The sequence below is a fragment of the Hydra viridissima genome, unplaced genomic scaffold (genome assembly GCF_058129835.1).
Source record: "Hydra viridissima isolate aposymbiotic clone 2 unplaced genomic scaffold, HvirCarnegie_v1 scaffold_1, whole genome shotgun sequence".
Taxonomy (NCBI): Eukaryota; Metazoa; Cnidaria; class Hydrozoa; order Anthoathecata; family Hydridae; genus Hydra; species Hydra viridissima.
This window is the reverse complement of record NW_028324300.1, coordinates 2,689,450-2,716,716: the sequence shown is the minus strand read 5'-3', so window position 1 is coordinate 2,716,716 and position 27,267 is coordinate 2,689,450. Positions and strand designations below refer to the sequence as shown.

Sequence of the window (27,267 nt, the reverse complement as noted above, 5' to 3'; positions counted from 1 at the left end):
TCAAAGCCACATTGGTTGTTTATGAAATCTGACAATAACTTTTTAACAGACTTCTTTTTTTTTTTTTGTTCAACATTTTTTAAACATTTTATGTGGGCTGCAGAAATTTATTTTGAAAAAAAGTTTTATAGAGTGTTTTTTTTTTTTAATGTAACAGTACAAGCATGCCGTATAATTGACGTAGCTTAGTGGATATATTGTGAGTATTGCTATTTGCAATTTAATGATTTTAGATAAGATTTTTTGAGGACGTACTTTTTCCATAATTTTTTTATCTTTGAATAATATATTTATAAATAATATATTTATTGAAAATAATCGAAAGTGAATAATTAAAAAATTAATTAAAATTAAAAAAGACTTGTTTTAAATAATTCGCCTCGATAGGACAAATTTTTATAGTTATAAAAATTATCTATTCGGAACTTGAGATTAGATGTTGCGTTTAAGATTCAAAACGCTGTTTGTTTTTAGTTTATGGGGAAAAAACTGTTTTTAAACGACTTGAGTGAATTCGATTTGTTAATTAAAATCCTGTTTCATAATTTAGTTAAATTAATAGCGATTCAAAGGTACATACTTTTGTTTACTTAAAGAGCTCCCTGCAGAGCGAAACGAAACGATGATATCAGTTTTTTAATATATAAAAAAAAAAAAACATTTTAACATCTTGTACTTGTTTAGCAAATTTAGTAAATAATAATTTTTTTCAAGTGTTTAGAGGTATTTTAAAAATACATAAACTATAACTTTATAACTATAGCAACAGCACTTTTCAAATAATTTGTTTTTTTTTTTATCTCGTCTTAAAATCTCTATTTGTTGTTTTAACTCTTCAAAATGCTATTATCATTATAACGTTAAAATTTAAATATTTTGGCTGCTTATAGAATTTCGCAATAAACAAAACAGCTGTAGTTTTTTAAAAATTTATTACTTAAACTATTTTGTGGCTCCTTCTCTCGTAAACATTTATGTTAAATATTTTGGTATAAATAGTAGCGATTTTTCAACAAGTTTCAAATTTGATGACTGTTAACAGCTCTATTGATCAAGAAACACTTTCCAACCTATGAACTACTCGTTAAAGAATAAAAAAAAACCCCATCAACAAACCCCTTCCCCTTCCCCCGATAAAGATGCATGTTATAATGCTCCTGCATGTTATGATACATGTTACAATGTTGCATTTAAGATTCTTATTACTTGCTGAAAAAGTATTTACTCGATCGATAATTTGAAGTTTTTTACGAAAGCCAAGTGTAGTACAAAAGAATATTGGGTTGAAGAAACTCTTGACCTGAAATAAAAAGTTTGGCACAAAAACTGTTTTTTTAACTATATTCTTCGCGTAACAATTTTTTTTTCATCCAAAGGTAGCACAAACATTCCAAATGTAGGTTTAATCACTGAGCTTCATGCTGTTGATTATGTGTTTATGGGCATAGGTTAAAAATTTTGGCATTTAAACAAAATCTATTAATTAGAAAAATATGGTGAAACTGTTGATCAACAAAAAATTTTTATTAACATTATAATATACAGAAAAAAAATTTAAGCGGCAGGAAAAAAAAAAAATGGATCGTTAAAAAAAGTAATTTGCTGTTGACAAGATGACAGTAAAAATGATTAAATTTTTATGGTTATTTCTTTAAAACCAGTGCCGTGGTTAAAAAACTAAAAAATGCGTTGAAAAATAACACGCACAAAGCATTGGTCACACTTAGTGTCTGGTAACATTTTGTTTTGTATACATTCTTAAACTTTGTTCGCTCGTTTCATTATGATTTCCAACTTGATGAACTGTAATAAAGACTTTATTTTCAGTGATAATGTAAGCTGCAAACTTAAAATATTAAGACGGAGAGAGGCATAGGTAATCTAACAGTGGAAGTAATATGGATTGAACTGACGCTATTTGTTCAAAGCTAAACATATTCATTAAAAAGCCGTAAGAAAAGTAAATGGAAAAATAATGGTTGCAAGATGCTTTATGTTAAATATATTTGCAAAAAGTTTTCAGAATTTTTAAGTGGTAACATCCGAAGAAAAGAGTGATAAAATGTAAATACCTGCTTAAATACATTTTAACAAAAAAAAAAAAAAAATATTTTTTTTGCCAAGTCTTTTAAAGAAATTAAGGTTTATTCATTTTTACAATCTCTTTAAAAAAAATCTGAAATACACCGGACAAGATTTCAGCCACTCATATAATTCTCGAAATGACGTGATTAAAGACGTAAATAGTTTTTCGTTTGATGGAAAAAAATAAGCTTCTAAATTTTGAACGTTATATTTTTTAAAAAGTTTCATCAGCATACACATTTTAAAGCTCTCTTGGTACCAACATCTCTTCGAATTTCTCTTTATATCTACATTTTATCAAATTACATAATGAAAATTATAATTTTGCTTATTCAAATTTCTTCTTCTTTTTTTATTTCAACTGCTTTAATATCCAAGGTCAAATCTACTTTAATTTTTTAGGGCGTTCAAATAAAAACTTTAAATTTTTTAAGGCGTTCAAATAAAATATCGCTTCAAGACTTTCAAGATTCGATTTAAGCTTTTTTTTTTTTCGTATAAACCACGATTTCCCATACTTTTTTTTGTTTTTTAAAGTTCAACTTTATTCTAATAAACAGTTTAAAAGGCTGTCATGCTGAAATATAAAATTCCAAAACTTAAACGGTATTATTGAAGCACAAAATATTTGATTAAAATCAGAAGATATCATATGTTTTCTACAGATATCACGTGTTTTCGTCATACCTTTGCTAACGAAAGATTTGTTTTTTCGAGGACCAATCAGCAAAGTAGTAAAAATAATCATTAGCCAAAAAATCTTTTCTTTATAGAAAAAAAAAAAAGAGAGTTGAACTTAAGAAATCTTATCAACATAATCTCTATGCCGTAAAAAAGAATAATTTTTTAATGTAGAAATTCAAAGAGACGCTACTGGCAATAAGACTTTCTCAGATAATTATTTAGCAAGAACAAGTTTTTATTTCGCTATATCCAGCATAAGAACGATAATATAACTCTGCTTTTATTTTATTATCTATCGCAAAATATAAAAACTTAATCAATGAGTTTAATTGAAAAGATTTTACTTCTGTAGATAAAGGATTCCCTGCTACTTTTAAACTTCACCTGTGCTGAAAGCAATAACACGCCGAAGCTACGAACCATCTCTCAAATCAAATCACAAATCAAGCAGCTACTCAATCAAACATTCTACTCCAAAAAAGTTCAAAAAAAGTTTTTTTCTTTCAAATCCAATTACTTTTGATGAGAAGATAACCTTTTAAAAAAATTCTGTAAGAAATGGTCGAAGAGAAAGAAACGATACGAAAATACAAAGATTGCCTTCTTTATGAATTAGTTGGATCAAAAAAAGAGGTAAGAAATTCTTTACTGAAGTGTTTACTGAAGATAACGGGTATAATGGTGATAACCGGATCCTACTTTTGTAAATTTAAACTAGAAGAATCAAACATGATTTCGAAAAAACTTTATTCAAATTCCAAGAAAAATGTTCTCTACATCCAAAATATCATAACACAAGTTCAGTGCTGAAAGTAACCTTTTTGGTTTTGTTGGGGATTTTTAAAGGAGATTTTAGTGAAGTTGATGGAAGATTTTAGCGGGAATTGTTCTGCTAAAGTTTAATTAATCGTTATTAAAATTTTCAAAGTCCCTGTAGCTTTGTTAATTTTTATCGACTGTTTTATTTTTACATCTGTGTTTTCAATTTATGCATTAGAAGTATTCTGTTTCATAGATTTAACAGAATTTCATTTTAGAATATTCTACGAGCAGTTGATGTTAACTCAATAAAGTTCTAAGTTACAAACAGCGCTTAAAATGTTTAAAAGGTGTTAAAAGTTTAAGCCTTTTGCGAACTTTTGTGTGACTACTAAGTCACGTAAAAGTTCGCGAAGCCACTTTGTTTCGCACGTTTCAGAGGGCAAAAATCCTTTTTTCTCTTTTCATTTTATTGAAATTAATAGTATAAAATCAATTGTGAAGATGACGTCTTTTATATCAAAAAAATTTTTTTAGGTCTAGATTTATTTAGCATATCATTTTTATTTAGTATAATATTTTTGTTTAGTATAACATTTTTATTTGAGTGCCATGTGCTTCATCAGTTTTGTACAACTAGCAACGTAACTTTAAAAACATCTTTTTAAAATGATATTAGAGTTTTTTCATAGAGAGAGCGTGAAAGTTTAGGAAAGGTTACATTCCCTTTTCAAGGAGTTTATAATTTTACGAACATGTTTCATGTTAACAAAAAAAATAAGAAAAGATATCTTTTTGAACTTTTTTTTTTCAAAAAATAAAGAGAAAAAAAGACCCATGGTATATTTTTTTAAAATATACCATGGGTCTTTTTTTCTCTTTATTTTCTTTTTTGAAGTTAAATAAGATTTTAACGAATTACATTCTTAACCATCTTTTTCAGACTTGCGATGCTTCGTTGTCTGATTTCGTTTTCGGGGTGAATATTTAAAGTTATCCCTTTTTTAAAAAGTTTCGTTTGGAATTTGCCATTATTCAAATTCAACTTTATATGTTTTAAGCTTAAATTTTTTAACATATTTTTTAGCAAAAAAACAAAAACAAAAACCTTATTTACAGATTTTAAACAGTAAATAATTCCGTTCCAGAAATTCAAAATCTGATTGTGCAAAGTTTACATGGCACTATTTTATTTTAGCTACTTAATGTAGAGTGATATTTTAAGGGAAAAATCCAGCTCAGATTTCGTAAAAGAACTTCTTCAGTTTATTTGTACATGAAAAACTTAAATATCTTTTATGTTTTGATGCATTTTTTTTGCTTGCTAAACAATTTTCAGTACATCATGCATTACTTTACATCTGAAAGGCAAAACCTTTTACTTAATACCAATTGATTGATTCTTGATTTGGTTGTTTTATGTTAAAGGTAGAGTAAACAAAGAAACCTAAAATCATTTAAAAAAGTCTTAGACTGTTTTTTAAAACTTTAGAAATTAGGACAACTGGATAGTTCAAATCATATGTGTGTGTGTGTGTGTGTGTGTGTGTGTGTGTGTGTGTGTGTGTGTGTGTGTGTGTGTGTGTGTATATTGAAGTTTTTTAAGGAAGTACTAATAAAGTGTATAAATCTCTCCGATCAGCCCGTGGAGTCGTAAGTTTATCTATAACTTTTTCAGCTCTCAATTGAAAGGAAATCGAGTGATTTAGCTCATTTAGCTCATTTGTGCAATACAAATAAAAGTTAGGAGATTTAAAAAAAATGAGTTAAATAATAGTTTGCACCCATTATATTAGAGATAATTTCTTTTTCAGCTTTTTTAAAAATTTCCACGATTAGCCTTTTTAAGGTTAACAGATCAGTATGTTCTGTATGTAAGGAATAATAAGGGTTTCATAGTTCTAGAATGTTTTTAAAATTCCACTGTTCTATTAACCAGTTTTCTTTTACCTCTTCGAGACAATCTTTTACCTCTTCGAGACAATCTTTTACCTCTTCGAGACATTATTTTTGCAAAAGTATTTCAATAGTTACTCATGTATAAAAAATGTTATACAAACAAACTTTTTAACTTTATTTAAGGAAAATAAAATAAATAATCTATGGTCAAAAAATTGAAGTCTCTTGTAAGTCCCTATTTTTTCTCTTCACAAAAGTTCACAAGACTATTAAAAACTGAGTATTAAGTTTCGTGGGATTTTACATGAAGATGTCTTAAGCTTTACCATTTATGAGCCATAGCGTTGGTTATTACTTCACGATAGTTACGAATTACAGCGTGCGCTCCACGTGGTAAATAGAATCTTTCAATATTTAAAACATCAAATCGATTTTTAAGAAACTGTTTCGCATAACAATTTATTTTTGTACAATTTTTTACAGCGTCCTTTTTTTTAGAAAAAACTTGTAGTTATATAATTTCATAGCTATTGTATAAAAAAATATATCTGATATATATTGAACTTTAATGGAGATGCGAAGTAGCACATACACTAACATGTACATCTGATATCAATATTAGAAATTAGTAACTATGTTGTTTACTTGTTTCTTACATAAATTAAATCTTAATGATATTGCTGCTTACATATTTTGTACCGTATTGTTTTGATTTTGGGTGTTAATACATTCATAGATCAATTTCTTGTTTATTATATTCTTATGTTATAACACTCTACTAATAACAATTTTTATTTCAATATGTAGGTATTCCTGGTTTTAGTACGACAATTTTCAAAAATTAACATATACTGTTTCAATAAAGAGAAGACTCTATGGTTGTTTGGTGTTAACAACCGAATCAGAAGATGGGCAATTTATGCAATTACAAATAAAATATTTGAATTTTTTATGATAGCAACAATACTTATTAATTGTTTGTTCCTGGCAATGAATAATGCACCTGAGGTTGCAGAGTAAGTAGAAACCTTTTTTAATAAGTTTTTAAATCTTTTGGGAACTTTTATTTCAATTGATGTAGGAAATTAACATTCCATGTCAACTCACGCAGAAAAATATTCACTTCAAGATTCTCTATTTCTAGTACAAAGTTAAACTATCATGTCTAAAATAACACAAGTTTTTTTGCATAGTTTTTAGGTTGTTTAAATCTGCACTTTCTAGGCCAATTTAATTCTGTTCACCCTTAGTGGTATATTTCACAATATAGAAATTGTGCATTTTAATTTTAGTTTTTAACTTTTTTAAAAAGCTATTTTACTTTGAAAGAAATTCCAGCAAAGATAAAAATTGAATCAATACTAAGCTTCATTGACTTTAAATGGAAATATTAAACATCAGGCCTAAAACAGTTCACATACTTTTTTCATGGTGGCCACCAAACTATGAAAGCTGGAAAACTGTAGAGATTTTTTTTTTCTTATTAGAAGATGCAAAAAATAATTTTTTCTGGTGATTATTTACTGTGACTTGGGCTATTTTTAACATTTGCTATCTTCCAGATATTGTAAAGATATGTAATATAAAATATAAAAACAATGTAACAAGGGGGTGCTTCGGTTTTTTGTCAAAAACCATGATTATTATGATGATTATGAAGCTTTTAAACTTGCCAAATAAGTGCATAATAGTTGGCTAAAATTGCAAAATTATTTCAGTTAGGCCAAGTTCAGCTGAATTTGTTATTGTTTTTTCATATCCAGGCTGGAAAAATGTATGGTTATATACAGAAAAAGCTGGAAAAACATGTTTTTTGAGAAAATAAAGCTGGAATTCGGAATGAACTATGGATAAAATGTTTTCTATATATGTAAAAATTCTATATTGTTTTTTTTAAACTGTTTTTTGTAAAGTATATTTATTTTATAGTTTATAAAAGAAATAATTTAACTACAGTTACATATAAATACATAAATTTATATAAACTGTTTGCAATATTTTTTACATTTATAAAGAGTTTTTTTATTATTCAATTTCATTAGCAACAAGTCAAATGATATTTATAAATTGTGTGTTGAAATTGTATCACCATCTTCAAAAAAGCTCAAATGAAATTGTATGTGAACAGTCTGTAAATAAATTTTATACCTTCTATACCATCACATGTCTGCTGTTGAACTCCAAATCTGATTTGGGGTGGCATAAGTTATATTTTTTGACTCTTGCAGCTGAACAACCATCTAAGAAATAAACAACTTTTTGTATATCTATCTTGTTTTCTTTTCTATTGTTGATAATTGCTTCTTGAACTTTATACACAAAGGGTGAGCATGCATTACTTTAATGAGTGCTATATTCTAGTTTTTCTTATATTAAAAAGAATTGAACCATAGTTACATACTATTAAAACACATATTTTAGTTTAATTTGCAAAGAGTATGTGAAAAATGTGCAGAAGTATTAAAAAAAAAAAATTTGAGTTTTTAATAGGAGCCTGAACACTGAAATCAACAAAGCACTGCATATTTCCAATTGTTATGTACTATTACATATAAGGTTTAAAACTTGATTACTAACATTTTAACAATACAGTGAAAGCCTGCAGTATTATGGTCTTTCATTTAATAACCAACAACTAGGTGAAGTGTACATTGATAAATCTTCCTATAGAAACATTTGTATAATCAAACTATAGTTCTTAGAAAAATCTCCATGAGTTATAGCACTATATATATATATATATATATATATATATATATATATATATATATATATATATATATATATATATATATATATATATATATATATATATATATATAATTTTATATTTATAGATATGTATTCACTGGGATATATACACTAGAAATGATACTCAAGATTTTGGCAAAAGGACTTTTATTACATCATTTTGCTTATTTGCGAGATGCTTGGAATTGGCTTGACTTTATAGTTGTGATATTAGGGTGAGGAGCTTTTCTTATTATTTACCTAAAATAATTGTGTGATTGTAAAAAAATTTTTATTGTTCTTTTTATTGATATTTAGTTCATGCTGTAAAATTTAAAAGGTGATAAGGTTGTTAAGAAAAAAAAAACTAACTGCATTTTAAATGTTTTTGCAACCAATTAGAAGGAATGTATGTGAAGAAAAATTGTTTTTGTCATGGAGTCAAGTTCTCTAATTGTGGATGCTAATCTTTTAAACTTTTTGATTAAATTAAATTTAACTAAATTATTATTTAGAACAAATAAAACTCATTTAAGTAAATTTAACTTCATATTTAAATCTGAAAATGAGAAGTTTTTTATGTGTTTATAAAATTATTTTTCAATTTTAAAAGTAGATACAATCAATTTTTAATCAAAATTTTTATGCTTTTAACTTATCCAATAAAGAAACTAATTTTCTGTATAATTTCATTTCTATTTATATAAATAAGTATTATAAAGATGATAAATGATGTGTAGATATTTTTATCTTTATTTCTATTTAAATGATTTTATCTTTAACCATTTTTATGATATGAAAAAATTTATCTATTTTTTTGTCTTTAAATGAATATGTTGAAAATAATTTTTATTGATTTTTATTTATATTTATTGCTTCTGTGTAATATAAATGAGTACAACCTTTAGTTACATAACATTGATGCCAGGTGTAGTTAACTTATCTGGGATAAGTACATTTCGCGTTCTCAGAGCCCTCCGAACAATATCTGCAATAGAAGGTTCTTTTTTTTAAATTAGTTTTTAACATTTATCTACTTTAAAGTTTATAATCTTGTTTTATGGCATTTTGATTAAAAAAAATTATTTTTTATTTAATTTTGCACTTCAGAATTAAAGACTATGGTGAATGCTTTATTGAATGCAATGAAAATGATGTCAAGTGTAATCATTTTGACAGCTTTCTTTATTTGTATTTTTGCTCTTATCGGATTGCAGATTTTTTCTGGAGTTTTTCATCAAAAATGTGTTTTAAATGCTATAATATACAATAGTTCTGCATCTTGGCTCAAGGAGGTGCAGAATCCATGTAATTCAATTTTACATCTATATATAAAAAAAACTTATGTATTTTAAGTGTTTAATATATTTTTAATATTTAGAGTATTTTTAACATTTTTATTATTTTTGATATTTAGAATCTTTTTACTTTTCTTTTTTACAAGAATTTTATTTTAAATAAAAAAAACCTTTCTTTTTCAACTGAAAAGTAAACTGGCATGCTGAAATTCCAATTTGTGGCAACAACAGTGGCTCATTGTAAGTTCAATTTGAATTCATTTTTATAAGATAAATAATGTTAGGTAGTTTAATATAAAATAGTAAATTATTGTTTAGTATAAAATAATATATATTGATGGTGTTAGTATATTTCAAATAAAATATTTGTGGAAATACCAAAATTATGTAAATGTTCTTTTGAAATGCTCAAATCAAATCAAATGATTTTTTGAAATAACAAAATCAACTAAATGATCAAATAAATCAAATAAAAAAAAAAAGATTTCTAAGTATGATAAAATTAAAGTATTTATGATGCAAAATTTAAGTTTTCAAGTTAAAATTACACAATTTTAATGAAGTTTTGCATCCTGAAAATTTGTATAAATATATTCTGAAAAGATGGTTTATCACTTTTTTGAAGTTGTTTTCAAAGTTTTAAATAGTTTTTTTTTCCTATTCATTATAGGCAATGCCCTGTAAATTATACATGCCAACAAAATGCTGCACCAAACCCTAACTATGGATTCATGAGTTTTGATAATATTGGCTGGGCCATGCTCACCTCATTCCAAATAGTAAACCGTGACTATTGGGAGGAAGTCTATTTAGGTGTATGTTTTTATTTTATTTAGGTGTATGTTTTTATTTTATTTAGGTGTATGTTTTTATTTTATTTAGGTGTATGTTTTTATTTTATTTAGGTGTATGTTTTTATTTTATTTAGGTGTATGTTTTTATTTTATTTAGGTGTATGTTTTTATTTTATTTAGGTGTATGTTTTTATTTTATTTAGGTGTATGTTTTTATTTTATTTAGGTGTATGTTTTTATTTTATTTAGGTGTATGTTTTTATTTTATTTAGGTGTATGTTTTTATTTTATTTAGGTGTATGTTTTTATTTTATTTAGGTGTATGTTTTTATTTTATTTAGGTGTATGTTTTTATTTTATTTAGGTGTATGTTTTTATTTTATTTAGGTGTATGTTTTTATTTTATTTAGGTGTATGTTTTTATTTTATTTAGGTGTATGTTTTTATTTTATTTAGGTGTATGTTTTTATTTTATTTAGGTGTATGTTTTTATTTTATTTAGGTGTATGTTTTTATTTTATTTAGGTGTATGTTTTTATTTTATTTAGGTGTATGTTTTTATTTTATTTAGGTGTATGTTTTTATTTTATTTAGGTGTATGTTTTTATTTTATTTAGGTGTATGTTTTTATTTTATTTAGGTGTATGTTTTTATTTTATTTAGGTGTATGTTTTTATTTTATTTAGGTGTATGTTTTTATTTTATTTAGGTGTATGTTTTTATTTTATTTAGGTGTATGTTTTTATTTTATTTAGGTGTATGTTTTTATTTTATTTAGGTGTATGTTTTTATTTTATTTAGGTGTATGTTTTTATTTTATTTAGGTGTATGTTTTTATTTTATTTAGGTGTATGTTTTTATTTTATTTAGGTGTATGTTTTTATTTTATTTAGGTGTATGTTTTTATTTTATTTAGGTGTATGTTTTTATTTTATTTAGGTGTATGTTTTTATTTTATTTAGGTGTATGTTTTTATTTTATTTAGGTGTATGTTTTTATTTTATTTAGGTGTATGTTTTTATTTTATTTAGGTGTATGTTTTTATTTTATTTAGGTGTATGTTTTTATTTTATTTAGGTGTATGTTTTTATTTTATTTAGGTGTATGTTTTTATTTTATTTAGGTGTATGTTTTTATTTTATTGCATTTTCAGATGTAATTCTTTTCCAACCTTTTATAAGTTTTTTTTTAATTTATGGTAAATATGTTTTATTCAATTTTATAAAAATACTGATAAAAATAAGTTTATTTTAGGTAACTTCTGCATTAGGTCCATGGTATATATTATATTTCCTAATGGTCATTTTTTTTGGCTCATTCTATCTAATTAATTTAATTCTTGCTGTTGTGGTTTTTTCTTATCAACAAGAAACATCATGCAATGTTGATTTGGTGAGTTTTTTTTGCCATAATTATTTAGAATCTTCAAACAAGCATTAAGTCAGTACAAGCTTTTGTAAATTTCAATGAAGATTTTTGATAGATACAAAGGTTTGTGAGAAACTTTTTAGGGATTTTAAAACATAAAGATGTTTAATCAAAAATGTAAACATGACCTCAGTTCAGAAAAGTTATAAAAAACTCACAAAAATTTGTGAAAGTTGTTTAAAATAAAGAATATTTCTTTAAAATTTAATTTTCATTACGATTTTAGGATGTTCAGTATCGCTTTCTACGCCAAGTCTTATTACCCTTTTGTGAAGACAGACATATTCTTCCAATAATTATTGTTGATAACTCTATTATTAATAAAATAAAAAATCTTTCATGTGTGAAGTTATGTTCCAATATGCTAATATTACCTTTAAAAGATGAGTTGAATGGAATCAGACACAACAGTTTAGCTTATAATTTTACCAACACAATCAACAGAAAAGTAGACCATAGGGTTGAATCTTATGACACTATTAACAAGAAAGTCCTAGAAGATTGTTGTGACCTCAAAATAAGTCTGAATTATGAAAATGAATCTTTGTTGTCTAACATACATAGGGCATCTATTAAGAAGAGCAACATTTCCAAAATATCGCAATCTTTTAAGCTTGAACTATATGCATCTATTTCTCATAATGCAGTTACTTCCTTACGGAAATTTAAGCAAAAGCTTAATCAGTTTGTTATATCTTCTTGGTTTGAGTATTTTATTTTAATATCTATTTTAATGAACACAATTTGCCTCGCTCTTGAAACACACGATATGCAAGTGAAGCTGAAAAATTACCTGAAGTTAGCAAACTATGTAAGTTAACTTGTTGATAATATAAGAATAATAAATTATATAATTTGATAATAATGATAATAATGACAATAATAATAATGATGATGATAATGATAACAACAATAATAATTATAATAATAATAATAATAATAATAATAATAATAATAATAATAATAATAATAATAATAATAATAATAATAATAATAATAATAATAATAATAATAATAATAATAATAATAATGATAATAATAATAATAATAATAATAATAATAATAATAATAATAATAATAATAATAATAATAATAATAATAATAATAGTAATAATAATAATAGTAATAATAATAATAATAATAATAATAGTAATAATGATAATAATAGTGATAACAACAACAGCAACAACAACAACAACAACAACAACAACAACAACAACAACAACAACAACAACAATAATAATAATAATATTAATGTTAATAAAAAATAATAATGAGTGATATTAGTAGTTATAGTAATTAGTAATAAAAATGATGATAATGCCACTAATGATAATAATAAAATGTAAATTTAATCGTAATAACAAGTTGTATATTTGATAATAGTAAAATATATATTTGATAAAAACATAAAAGTTGACAATTTAACTTTTTGAACTTTAAAATTTCTTTTTCAAAAGTTTTCTTTTATCTAATTTATTATTATAGATAGTTTAAATTAATAGATAAAAAGTGAAACATAATGAAAACATAAGACATGAAAAATAAAGCTGCTTAGTTGTTTGAGCCTAATGACCAAAAAGATATAAACACACTGCAACATATTGTAAACACATTAAGTAATAAATTTTTTATTTAGGCTTTTACTGCAATATTTGCAACCGAAATGCTTCTTAAAGTAATAGCACTAACACTCAAAAGATACATGAAACAAATGTGGAATATATTGGATGGATTTGTTGCAATTCTCAGCATTGCTGAAATTATACTTGAAATGACATCTTTTTCAAAACAGAGAGGATTTACCATTATACGATCTTTGCGTCTTGTAAGTGAAATCTCTTGCAGCTGTTTTTTTTTAAGTATGATTCTCACAAACAAAATGCAAAATTTAATTTATATTTATTTATATTTGTAAATAATCCAATTTTTCCTACTTAAGAAAAGAATCTTCATATGTTTAAATAAAGTATATGTTTAAATAAAAAGTAAAAGATTTTTTCACAACATTTAATTTTAATTTTTTGCATTTACTTTTGAATTTTTTGTTTTTTGCCTGTTTGACAGTAACACAACAAAATTAAAAATAATTAAGATTAGGTTTTTCCTGAACTTTTTTCAAAGCTTTTTTTAACAGTCTGGTCAATAACCGGGTACCTGGGTATCCATTCCAGTTTCCAAAGTAGAATTTGCTAATGTCCCTTTAAAACATTTTTATGACTGCTCGGATCCCCAAAGTTGAAGTAGTTTGACACCACTTTTTTGTCAAAGATTTTTGAAATCAATCATTCAATAGCAGTTATTAACTATCAAACTTGATACCTCCTCCGTTCAATAACCGGGTACCCCAGTATTCACTTAAGTTAATATAAATGAAAGCCGGGTTTATACACAATAATAAGACTGTTTATTAAAGCTTTTTTGTTTTTAAACACATTTCCAAAAAAAATAACAAAGAAGTTAATTATTTCACACACTCCTCACATGTCGTGGTTGAAACACAATGCTCATCACAAATAGGGGACTCACATATTGAACATGATTTTTGAATTTTGAAGCGTTTTTTAAGTTCGCTGGTGAGACAAAATGGCATACCCCAGTAATCTTTTTCCTTCTGGTTGAATTGAGTTATGTCTGGGGTTTAGAAGATTTAGATGCTGTTGGTTGCACATATGGATTTATTGCTCGACCAAAAAAACTTTAAATTGCTACTTTCGTAGTAAACTGCCTCATGATATGTGGATTATGCGAACATTTTTCAACAAACGGAGTACACAGCTCTCTGCCCAGTTGCCGATAAAACAATTGTCGCTTATATGATTTTTTTGGAAGCACTTTATTATTCTCATAATAAAGGATATATGCTGCAAGGCAGGTAACATCGAGAATATTGTAGAAAAATGCTAGAGGCCATCTTTGAGTTAATCTTTTAGTAGTATATCTACCAAGCATTTTATCCATTGTGTCAACACCAGCTTTTGACCAGTTGTAGAATTCAATAATTTCTGGTTTTTTCTTTGCATCATCACTGATCTTTGCTACCTGATGCATTGATGATAGCATAATCACTGCTTTTTTTTTTGGGCACATAACTACACATGGTTACTTTTTCATGAAAGCCAAACACGGTGGATAGTTCTTCTCGTGTTTTCAATGCAGTCATTGCTGGTGGAATGCATGTCTTATTTTTCTTTAAAGTGCCAACAATTGTTAGATCCCCAGATTGTAAAGATTTTGCCAATGACAGAGTGGTGAAGTAATTATCCATTGTAATGTTTCTACCGGATCCTTTGTATTGTACTACCAAGTCTTTTACAACTCTCTCACCAACATTTTTCTCATGACCGGCACTTAATTATCCAGTGTAAATCTGACCTGTGAGGGGATACGAGTTTTCTGCATCACATATCCACCATACTTTAATTCCATACTTGGCTGGCTTTGATGGAATATATTGAGTGAACTTAGTTCAACCCTGTTATGGGTAAAGTTGCACGTCGATGGTCAGGTGCTCTGTTGGGTTATAATTTTTTGCTAAATTACTATTAAGCATTGTCCAAATGTCTCGTATTGGAGCAGCTTTATCAATCTCCATGCGTTGAGTATGAGTATTGGCATCATCAAATCGAATAAAACAAACGATTGATGCCCATTGCTGCACAATACAATGGATATGAGTATGACTGCCACATATCCTTTGTATTGTCAGTATTTGAGTTGTTGGCGCCAGAGGTTATCCAAAATAGCCAGGAATGCATAAAATTCCTGAAGTTCAAGATTTTGCCACACTAGTTGTTTTTTCATTGGATCTTTTTCATTATATGTTGTATATGTTGAGTTTGCTTTTTTATTCATATGATGTATAATGATATCAGTCATTTCTGGAGTGAAAAATAATTTGAATGTGTCTAGAATTGACAGTATGTTCGTATTTCTTTTAGGCCCACACCTCTGTCACACAATATTATGCTTGCAACTTGACGTTCACTTTTTGTTATCTCAGTCCATTTAGTACCATCTTTTGCTGTCACAGTTGGCCCACTAACTGGCATTTCTAATTCACTTTCTTCATCTTCATCATCATCATCTTTTATTTCACTTTCTTCATCTTCGCCGAGTGCATTCTCATCAATTTCTTATAAAAATATACACAATATATAAAACATTATATTTCAAAATTATTGTTGCATAATAGAAAATAGAATTGTAAATTACCAGTATCATCAAAATCCGAAGCTGCTTCTTCACTCTCTGGTAAAAAATCATTATCGTCACTATCCAACACGTGGCCATTGGCAGACTCTTCACCATCAAATATTTCAAAAACATTTTTATTGAAAAAAGTTTTCAGTTTATTATTTTATATTTTGATTAAAAGTACAAAACAATTTATTCAAAAGTAAAACAAGGAAATTACTCATTACCGTTGAAAACCTAATTTATCCATCGTATAACCATTACTCCATCCATCATCCATTGTATTATCCATTACTCAATACGATTATTTACTTATAGTATTATTACTTTCTAATAAAGAAAAAAAAACCTCTCTTTTTCACAATAAATTTTGAATATTATAGTTTTGTTCTTTTCACTACACAGTAGGTGGGTACCCGGGTATCCGGTTATTGAACAAATGGTGAAATTTTGGTTATTGACTGTACGTTTAACTTTAAAACCCCTATTCAAAAACCATTTTTGGCTCGATGCTCATTTTTAGTATGAAAGTTGATGATTTTGTTAGAATAAATTGAAATTTTGGAATTTTTTTTTGTTCTTGGTTTTGATGCTGAATTGGAAATATATAAAATTCTTATAAAATGTCTTCATGATCTTTAATTGCTTAAATTTTAAATCTGAATATTTCATGAAAGTGATGATCTCTAATGGTTTTTCCAACTTTTTTTTTTTTTAGAGTAGAAATAATAACACAAAATGCTAAGTAAATTAGAATTAACAAATAATTGTGTCATTTTTTTTTTATATATATATTTTAACTTTAGGGTCAAAGTTATAACAAAATAGAATCTTTTGTTGGAATAATTATAAAACTATAACAAAATAGAATCTTTTGTTGGAATAATTATAAAATTATAACAAAATAGAATCTTTTGCTGGAATAATTATAAAATTATAACAAAATAGAATCTTTTGTTGGAATAATTATAAAATTATAACAAAATAGAATCTTTTGCTGGAATAATTATAAAATTATAACAAAATAGAATCTTTTGCTGGAATAATTATAAAATTATAACAAAATAGAACCTTTTGCTGGAATAATTATAAAAGGATGTACTTCAAAAAAAACATTTTTTAAAAATTAAAAGAGCAGCATTTAGGTATTTGTATCATCACAAGTAGATTTATCTGTAACTCCATCTGCAAAAATCTTAAAGAATTTTTAGACAAAGTTTTTCTTAATAACTAAGTAATTGGAATAAGTAAAAATTTTTGACACATTTAAAACAAATAGTAAAAAAAAGTAACATTATTGCTTTTATTTTTTAAAGTATTTTTAAAATATGCATTTCAGTACTTGGAATAATTTGTATTAATTGTATAAATGAACTTTTTGTATTTTAATTCGTATAATTTGTGTAATTGTATAAGTACTTGGCTTGTGTAAACTATAGATTAAAATAGAATAGTCACAAGTTTATTTCCTTGATCTAAACTTTTAACAAAGTTTTTTGTAACTAATCTCTTAATTTTCATTTAGTTTCGTATCTTCAAACTTGCAAAATCTTGGCCAACAATGCGACTTCTTTTTACTACTATTGCTAGAAGTTTAACTGCTCTTGGTAGCATAACATTAATTCTTATCATTATTTTATACATGTTTGCTGTGGTTGGTACAAAATGTTTTGGATACAAATATAAAGCAGAAAAATTTCCCCACAAAAAGGTTGACTTAAATTTCTAGTCATGATAATTTTAAAAAATTACTGAAGTATAGTAAAACTAGTATAGATTTTAAAAAATGATTCATGTCTTCATGTCTAGATTCCGGTATGGAACTTTACTGACTTTCACCATTCATTCATGCTCATTTTCCGGGTTTTGTGTGGTGAATGGATAGAACTGCTTTATGATGCTATGCTTGTGGGAGGAACTTGGGCTGTTCCATTCTTTTTAATTGTTCTTATTGTTGGAAATTTTCTGGTATAGTACTAATGTTACAATTTATCATTTAGCATGTAATGCTAAATTGTAAATTAATAATAGAGGTACATTATTTAAAATGTACCTCTATTTAAGCTGTTTAAAGCAAATTTGAGCAAAAAATTATTATTCAATATTAATTGAGATATATTTAAATTGACTTATATTTAAAGTTTCTAGAACTTAAATGAAAACTTTAAGTTGCAGAATCAAAAGAGGGCTGTTAAAAACGCATTGAAAATAATAAGTCGTTCAATTTTTAAACAAGGACATTACTTACAAAATGTAAAACAAAAGAACAAAATAAATTTAATTACTTATAATAAAAGGGTTTCCCAAACAACATTTATAAAGCTGTACAAAATGAATGCTCACTGGGAGTTGTGAACAATGCACTGTACAAATGGTGTATTCTTTAGGTAAAAATTGTTTTTAATTATTTCAAATCAATCTAATTATGTAAAACAAATTGAATTTTACTCTGTTAATTAATCATCACAAATTTTTTAAAACTTTAAATTGCTGACTCAAAAGAGGATTTTAACAGCTATTAATAATGTACTGAAATAATAACTTGACTCATTTAAAAATTATTTTTTTCAGGTATTAAATTTATTTGTTGCTTTGCTGCTAAATTCTTTTGCTGTCCGTGTTATGGAAGAAAATCTGAAAAAGCGAAAAGCCAGGCTAAACTGGGTATCTGCTGTTCAAAAAGTTAATATTATGAGAAGAGCTTTTAAAAGACATAAAAGTGAAGCTGTAGAAGGTTTTTATTTTTTGTGTTCAAAATCTTATGATCCTTTCTTTTTTTTTAGCAATTGGTGATTTTTTTTTGTATTTTTTTTTTTGTATTTTGAAGTTTGCCAAATTTATTGGTGTAAAGTAAAATATTTACTTTTAGTAACATCTGCTCAGGAAAACAATTTATTAAGTATTTTCAAGGTATTTTGTTAATATTTCGATTGCTTTTTTTTACATCTGAATTTTCAACATAAATACTTTACTTTTAAAGTGAAAAGTTTTTCCTTACTTAGATAAGTAGTGTTTCAGAAGAATCAGGCAAAAATTGTGATTTAAGCACAAGCATAGTAAATGTTGATCAGATAAAAAAAGATGAATTAAGCTGTAATAAGTTATCACAAGACAAGTTCAGATTCAATTTAAACACACCAAGACTATTTCAATACGCCAAGAAAATATATACTGCAAATCAAATGTTTTCTAAAGGAGCTTCAAACAAAAGAGTTAATCCAAGCATGCTAAAGAAGGAAGCTTTCATTTGCTGTATTAAGTATTGCTCAAAAGATGGTTGTTCTGGAAAAAAATATTTTGGAATTTTTACCTATTCAAGAATGAGAGTGAAGAAGTTTGTAGAGCATAAGTGGTTTGACAATTTTGTGTTAACACTGATCATTGCAAGCAGTTTTGTGTTGGTAGGTAAAAAATATTTTTGTTTTTAGAATGAATTTTTTCCTTCTTGACATGAAATCTTTAACAATTAGTAACAATTAGTTTTCAGTTCTGTGATTTCTTTTAGGTGTTTGATGACATTAATCTCTCAAGCAAGCCTGTTTTAAGCAAAATTCTTGAAGTATTGAATATCAATTTTACAGTTTTATTCTTCATTGAGTTTCTCCTAAAAATATTTGCAATTGGCATTGTTGAGTTTCTAAGGAAACCATGGAACAGCTTTGAGTTTGTTGTTGTTGTTGTAAGTAGTATTGTAAATTAGGTGAAGTTTTTGTAATTGTGTTTCAATGTGAAAAAGCTTTCATCCCACTAAACTAACACCAAATCTTTTTTGAGTTCTGTAAAGCACATTTTATTTTTTTTTTTAAATTCAATTTTTATCATGATAAAAATTTTTTTGTTAAAAATTGAAAATGAAAAAAAAAAAGAAATTCTTTATGTATTTAGTAAATATTCGTATCTTATTTTGATATAATTTGAATTAAACAATTCTTTTTAGCTATCTATGGCTAGTGTTTTGAATGATTATGCAAAAATTGCCACAAATGTGAATGCTATTCGCTCACTAAGAACTTTAAGAGCATTGAGGCCATTGAGAGCCATATCACGTTGGAAGGGAATTAAAGTAAATATATATTTTATTTTGTTTTACACTTTTCAATTTCTAAAAGAATATTTTTTGTTAGTTTGTTCCTGGATTGGAAAAATGCATAGGAAATTTGTAAATGAGTACAAGTTTATATTTATTTTTTAATTCTTTTTTTTCTTTTTTTTTTTTCTTTTTCTTTTGAGATTGTTGTGAACAGCTTACTAGCAGCGATTCCAAGTATAGCAAATGTTTTTTTGGTTTGCATTGTATTTTGGTTAATATTCAGTATTCTTGGTGTTCAACTTTTTGGTGGAAAATTTTTTAAATGTGTAAACCAGTTCAATGAGCGAATAGATGCTGCCATTATTCCAAACAAAACTATGTGTTTAGCTCATGGTTACCAATGGAAAAATTCCAATGCAAACTTTGATAATGCTCTCAATGGATTTTTACCACTATTTCAAGTTGCAGTTTTTGAAGGATGGATTGAAATAATGAGAGACGCTGTTGATGCAACTGAGGCAATATTGCTTTTACTCTTATTTTTTATAGACAGAAAAAATTTAAAAACTTTTTTTATACACATTTGATATTTTGCTATATTAAAACTTACACTTTTTTTTTCTCTTTTTAAATGAAGGTTGATATGCAGCCGGTATCAGATAACAATTTCTTTGCATATCTTTATTTTGTTATTTTCATAATCATTGGAGCTTTCTTCATATTGAATTTGTTTGTCTCTGTGATTATTGATAACTTTTACAGGCTAAAAAAGCAGGTTGGTTGTGTTTAAAGTATTTACATTTTATTTTGTAGTTCTTTGATGAATATTTTCTTAGTTTTAGTATCATTTCTCATGCAGCTCAAGTATTAAGGAATATTCTAGTACTTGTAGATTTTCAAAACCTGATTTATTTGAGTTTGGTCTTTTGAAACATGTCAAAAAATAATTTATTACATTTGTATCTTAAACTTTTTCTATTTGTAAACAATTAATTTCAGGCTTTGGCCTCAGGCCCATTAAAAGTTAAAAATATTTTATTTCTTTTTCTTTTTTATTTGATAAAAAGTTTTTGTTGGAGGGTATCTAATTGTTTACAATTTAAAAAATCTAAGTTGTGTTAAATTTTATAGTTTGATGGTTGTGAAACAGTTGAAGTGAATCTTTCTGCATTACAAAAGCAATGGCTCTTATCTGTCAAAAATGCTTTGGCTAAGAAATCAAATCGACTCCTTCAAAAGCCAAAGGTTGGGTTTCTTTTGCTAAAGAATTATGAATATACAGTCACTCTCAAAAGTATATGAATGATCATATTTTCTTACATAACTCTGCCATAAATCATGCTAAATTCTTTAACTTTTCTCCAATTATTATGCTATTAGTAAAAGATTAAACCACCTTATTTAATATGAGATGTTAGGTAAGAAAATTTTTTTACTTGCATAACAGAAAACTCAAAGTTCAAAAACATTTTGATGAACTCTTTTAATGTTTTTTTGTTTCAGGACTTTTTATCAATGAATTGCTAAAACATATTTCTTTTGATAAAGTTGATAAATAGTTTAAGAATCTGTGATTATTTGGACACGGCTAGCCAAAGTTGTTTAGCATCACCCGCTAAACAATCAATAGTTAGTACAGCAACTCCAAACAAGACCTATAGTAAAATTGGAAAAATATTTGATCTAAAAAAGCAAACAGTTCTCAAAGTTTGAAAGCATTTTTGTTCTACCAGATCTGTCCATCTATTGTAAAGAAGTCTGGTTGATCAAAAAAAGAGAGAAGACAAATTTCTCATTCATTTATCAAAAGTTGATCTAAGATTGAACGTAGTCTCTTAAAATGCTTATTTGAAAACCAATTATGGCTTAAACTATAGTATTTTAACTACAAAATATTGGTTTGAGGATGATTTTCTCATAATATTTTTTGCCCAATTCATCAAATTAAGGCAGAATGGATGGAAGTAGATACAAAAACATTATTAAAGATGTGATATCAAAACATACAAAGGAAAAAATGTCTTTGGATTGTATTTTGAAGAACATAATGGCCTAAAACATACATCAGAAGTCAACACACTTTCAAATTTTGTGTTTTCTGTTATGTAAGCAAGAATTTTTATAAATTAACATTTCATATTAATTAAAGTGGTTTAGTCTCTTACTAATATCATAAAATTTATTTGATGAAAATCTCAAGAATTTAGCTTTATTCATTACATAGTTATTCAAGAAAATGTGATTGTCAACATAATTTTTAGCACTACTGTATTTAACATATGACACTAATAAAATGAAACCACCAAAAAAAAAAAGAAATAGCTCCAAATAAGCAAAAAAAAAAATTGGTAAAATTGCATAATATTTCTTAATATCTGCTAAAGTTGTACAACTTTGTATCACCTCTAAATATTAATGAGTCTCATTTTTGGTTTAAGGGCTCCTTTAATTTATAGAAGCAAGGTCAATTATGACCTAAATTGATAGTAAAACAAACTGGTCAAACATATATGATATACATTTTCATCCCACATATATCATATAAAATTGATCAGTCAACTTTAAAAAATTGATAAACTTTCATTTTCTATCATTTAGCTAAAGGTTTTTTTTTTTTGAAAAGCTCTACATAAGAAAAGGTTTTCCAACAAATTCTTGTATTTTATACTTAGGACTTTTATCTCTCAAAACTATTTGACATTATTACAAGTCCCAAGTGTGAAGGCTTCATCATCCTACTGGTTGTTTGCAATATACTTTTGATGATGTGTCAGCATTTTAATCAGTCTGATTCTGTTACAGGAATGTTGCATTATGTTAATCTTATATTTACAACTATTTTTTCAACTGAGTTGATTTTGCGTTTTATGGCCTTACGCTGGTATTATTTTTCAAATGGATGGAATGTGTTTGATTTAATTATAGTTGTATTATCAATTGTTGGTGAGCTTTTTTTTAACTAAATTTTTAACATTTTTTTTTAAAAATCTTTAGTTGGTTTATTTTGTTTTTTGAATACGAAAAATTATTTTTAATTAAACATTTAATTTTTATATTACTTAAATCTTTAATTGGATTCTTATTCTATTTTTAGGTATTATAATGGAATCGTTAGAAATGACTTTGTCAGCCTCTCCAAATGTTTTTCGAGTTGCTCGTGTTCTTCGAATCGGTCGTTTGCTGCGTTATTTTAATAGTGGGAAAGGAATACGTCGTTTAATGATTGCACTGTTAGTTTCCTTACCAGCTCTTCTAAACATTGGTGCTCTTTTATTCCTGATTTTATTCATTTATTCCATTATTGGAATGTCTACTTTTGCGCATATAAAAAAACAAGGTTTGTTTACTTTTATAAAACTAGTCTTTATTTTTAATCTAAATAATATAAAATCTGCACATTGAGTAGTTTTTAAAAAACTTATAGCCTAATTGTTTTCCTTTTTCCCTTTTTTGAAAAAAGGAAGAAGAAAAATAAAGAGACACTTTAAATTTTAATATTGATTCTATTGAGTTATTTGCAGGTGCATTAAGCAATATCGTAAATTTTGAAACTTTTGGTAACAGTATTATGGTTTTGTTTCGTCTTGCTACATCAGCTGGCTGGAACGAAATTCTTGATGCTCTTGTTATTCAGCCACCCAATTGTGACCAGAATTTTAAAAACATTCCAAATGGTATGTTTAAGTTTTAGAATGGTTTTTGTAAATAAATTGAAAAAATTTTTAGTTTATTTTAACTGTTAAAGTAATAAGTAGAGTATAAAATAAAGTAAGTAAAAAAATAAAGTATTAGAAGTAGTCATTGAAATGTGGAAAAACATATTTTTCATTGATATTAACAAGTTACCAAACAAATTCAACCATGACAACTCATTTGTTAATAGTTCAATGACAAATATTTATTTAAAATTTGTTTAAAAACATTCCAAGAATTATCATTTTCTGTTATTGAAGCTGTTGAATTTGAGAATATTGAGTTTGAGAATATTTGCAAGTTTGGATTTTATCGAACCTACATAAATTAAAACCATCTGCTTGTTGTTGTGTTGCTAGTCTTAATCCTTTCTTTCCATCTTTATCCTGATAATCAAAGTTTGCTGATCAAAAGTTTCTTAAGAATTTAATTGCAATATTTTCTCTAAATGGGAAAAAATAAGTAAAAGCAAGAAGTTTTAGTAATTCTTAAATCAAAATTTATTTATTTTATCTATTTTGATTATATTTAGCAGAAAAAAAATTGAGAATTACACAAAAATAACTTCCACAATGTACAATAATGTGAAAGCATTATATATATATATATAATGTTGAAATCTATAGCTAATAATTTAATACTGTTGCTGTTCAGTATGTGGATACCAATCAACACAAACTTAGCCTGATGTGGTTTGTGATTTAAATTTTTAGCAACAACAAATTAAGGTATGGGTTCTCAATGCTACATGGCTGGATCAAGATAATGGAGTGTCTTCTCATAATTTCTAAATCAGAAGTTAAGAAATGGGTGCTGCAATCACATTAATGAAAAGAAAAAGCGAAACATAAGAATTTATTCTTCTAACCTATGAGATGAAGTTGATTTAGATTCGGATCTACACAAGTCTTATGGTTTTGGAACATCTTTTAATGGTAATAAAGCACAATGTTTTTAAAAGTTGCTGAACAGACTACCAAGATTCTTGAAATGGGCATCTCATTAAAATTGTTCTTGTAACCATTCAAAAATTGTCACCTGATTTTTTTTTTTATACTTATATCTTTAGTTAAAATTTAAAAAGTACTGCAAATATATTTTTTCACAATTGAAATGATTATGCTTTAAATGATGTTTTACAATTGAAATGATGAGTAAATTGACAATTTGGAAGTATAAAAATAAAATTTCTAAGAAGTCTTGTGAAGCATCTTTTTGAGAATGCTCTTGAAAAAATAAATGAAGTTCTCTTCAATTTTCATTTATCTTTTCAAATCCAAATTGTGTCAATATTGCTTAATGGCTTCATCCTAAAGATGATTTTCTAGATGATTAAGATAGTGTTTATAATCTTTTAAGCAGCAGCTTTTTATTGTAAAATTTTGTAAAAAAATATATAAAATAAATTTATACACCAAAGATAAGTTCATGAAAATCATGAAAAACTTTAAAAAAAGCTACGAATTTAATCTATACAAATTTAAAACTGTTTGGTTTAAAGAAAAAATAAAAGTGCACCCAGAGTTAAAAGTTGGGTGGTTTCTGCAAACCTTTGAATGCTTTGTATTTTATTTCTGCCTTTCAGTTTATTCTATTTCATCCATATGGTTTTCTCAATTAGGTTTTCATTTCATTTTTTCCTTGTAAACTTTTATTTACTTTAAAAAGTTTAAATCATTTTTTTTTGCAGGTAACTGTGGAACTCCTTGGGTAGCAGTTGTTTATTTGGTGTCTTTCATTTTAATAACGTTCTTAGTTGTCATTAACTTATATATTGCCATCATTTTGGAAAATTTCAATGAGGTTCATCGACATGACGATATTGGAATTACAGATGAAGATATCGAAATGTTTTATTCGGTGTGGCAGCTTTATGATCCATCTGCAACAAACTATATCGAGTTTCAAAAACTGCCATTTCTTGTTGCTAACTTGGGCTCTCCTTTAGGTGAGTCTTTTGCTTTTTTCAAATTTTAGAAGCTTTTTTTCTTTCACCAATACCATTCTATTCTCAATTCTATATTATAATATTCTCGATATTATAAAATTCTGTAACTCAGTTCTAGTTGTTGAGTTTTCTATTAATCTCTTAGGAGTTCCGACATTTTTTTTGAGAATGATTTATATTATAAAAACATGTGATCGTTTTTTATGATAAAAATAAGTTAAAAGTTTCACCGCTTGAAGGAGTATTTTTTAATTTTTACGTGTCAGTTAAGCAAGAAAATTTGAATTTTAGTAATTCTCTTTTCTTCTTTTATAGGCATTCCTTTTCCTAATAGAATTGCTGTTCATAATTTGAACCTGCCAATTATTGAAGGCGATAAAATACATTGCGTGGATGTTCTCCAGGCCTTATTGAAACGCAAATTTGGTTTGTATTAAATCCTTACCAGAATATTACTTCATATTCAAATTATACATATATATATATATATATATATATATATATATATATATATATATATATATATATATATATATATATATATATATATATATATATAATTTAATATAATGTTATATAATGCTTTTAATTTAGACGATTCGGACAGTTTTATAAACATTCGTGATGCGGTTGATCGTACTCTTGAAAATGTCTTCCCTGACCGTTTGAAATATACATCAAGAACGACAACCATGATAAGATTTCAGGAAATAAAAGCTGCTTACACTATACAAAAGTATTATAGAAAATGGAAAGAGAAAAATGATTTCAACAAAGGTGTCGAAATAGACGTCGTTAAAGATACAATAGGTAGATTTGCTAGAGGCTCAATAACGTCCGTAAGAAGCTTCTCCAAATTGCGAAACATACGGCACGAAGCTCTAGAGGATGGCAAATCAAATAATGAGAATTTATCGAACCTCTCTTGCAATAGGAAGTTCTCTCTTTGCTGTCAAATGAAAGGCCCAAACGCAGGTGACCATAATGAGGAATTTACCAGTTTAGATAATTTGAAAACGAACATTATATCTAACCGATTTTCTATAAATTTTATTCATAAAAGACGTTCGGAATGTGAAATTCATCAAAGAAGTAACGATACTGATCGCATTTTGTTTAAAACTAATAGATCGTATACAATACCTCGATGGGTTCCTAATCACAGCGATTGTAACGATGTAAACGAAAATAACTGTCACGTGAACAACGTAGATAAAAATTTTTGAAGTGGCTATGAAAAACTAACTTTCTTCTGCAGATTTCTACTGATAAGTAAGACTAATTTCTCTATTGTATAAAATACTAGATTATATTTTTTAAAAAAAACTATCTTTTGCAGTAAACAAATTTATGACAGAACCATTTAGTTCATTTCCTCCCTCAGTAGCCCCAACCTTAATATCTTTATAAACGAACAAAGAAGGCAACGAAGTTTATTTATTTTAGTTTTCTTTCAAATCTTTAGGATTAAGTTTATCTGTTTTATAATGCATTCTTCATAGTGCTATTTACTTGTGTTGTTAATTATTGTTAGCTGCTCTGTTTTGGCCAAATAATAAAGCAAACGGCTGTGAAGTAGTTTTGACGTTTGTTATGAAATTCATAAAGAAAACAAAAAACAAAAAAAGACAAAATATGCCCAAATAACAGTGCGTTGCTAACAAATAAAATATGGTTGAATTTTGATTTAACTTTTTAAAGTTTCTTAATTTAATTTCAATT

The 27,267-nt window shown here is 26.3% G+C and overlaps 1 protein-coding gene across 5 annotated transcripts; it reads left to right on the top strand.

Annotated features, from left to right (window-relative positions):
* Window positions 1-70: 70 nt before the first annotated feature.
* LOC145187608 (sodium channel protein 1 brain-like) lies at window positions 71-26,901 on the top strand. 5 transcript variants are annotated; one of them, XM_090081511.1, is made up of 28 exons: window positions 141-199; window positions 2,941-2,990; window positions 3,122-3,402; window positions 6,235-6,443; window positions 8,265-8,393; window positions 9,066-9,157; window positions 9,268-9,465; window positions 9,647-9,695; window positions 10,126-10,270; window positions 11,504-11,641; window positions 11,904-12,488; window positions 13,317-13,505; window positions 17,400-17,585; window positions 17,684-17,842; window positions 18,446-18,608; window positions 18,744-18,784; window positions 18,877-19,275; window positions 19,380-19,553; window positions 19,812-19,937; window positions 20,105-20,422; window positions 20,542-20,679; window positions 21,036-21,149; window positions 22,577-22,847; window positions 22,999-23,241; window positions 23,426-23,578; window positions 25,288-25,545; window positions 25,861-25,971; window positions 26,140-26,901. In XM_090081511.1, exons 3-28 carry the CDS (start codon window positions 3,328-3,330, stop codon window positions 26,769-26,771), a joined length of 5,295 nt encoding a protein of 1,764 aa, XP_089937637.1. In that variant the 5' UTR covers window positions 141-199; window positions 2,941-2,990; window positions 3,122-3,327; the 3' UTR covers window positions 26,772-26,901. The 5 variants fall into 5 exon arrangements, with proteins under 5 accessions (XP_089937630.1, XP_089937656.1, XP_089937637.1 ...); XM_090081504.1 differs by lacking the exon at window positions 2,941-2,990 and having other exon boundaries at window positions 71-199; XM_090081520.1 differs by lacking the exons at window positions 141-199; window positions 2,941-2,990; window positions 3,122-3,402 and adding an exon at window positions 5,624-5,820.
* The last annotated feature ends 366 nt before the right edge of the window (window positions 26,902-27,267 follow it).

Bases quoted from the DNA above. Each gene is read 5' to 3' on its own strand.
- LOC145187608 (XM_090081504.1), top strand. From the start codon at position 3,328: ATGGTCGAAGAGAAAGAAACGATACGAAAATACAAAGATTGCCTTCTT. The intron at 22,848-22,998 runs GTGAGCTTTTTT...TTCTATTTTTAG, and splicing joins AGTTGTATTATCAATTGTTG to GTATTATAATGGAATCGTTA. The intron at 23,242-23,425 runs GTTTGTTTACTT...AGTTATTTGCAG, and splicing joins TGCGCATATAAAAAAACAAG to GTGCATTAAGCAATATCGTA.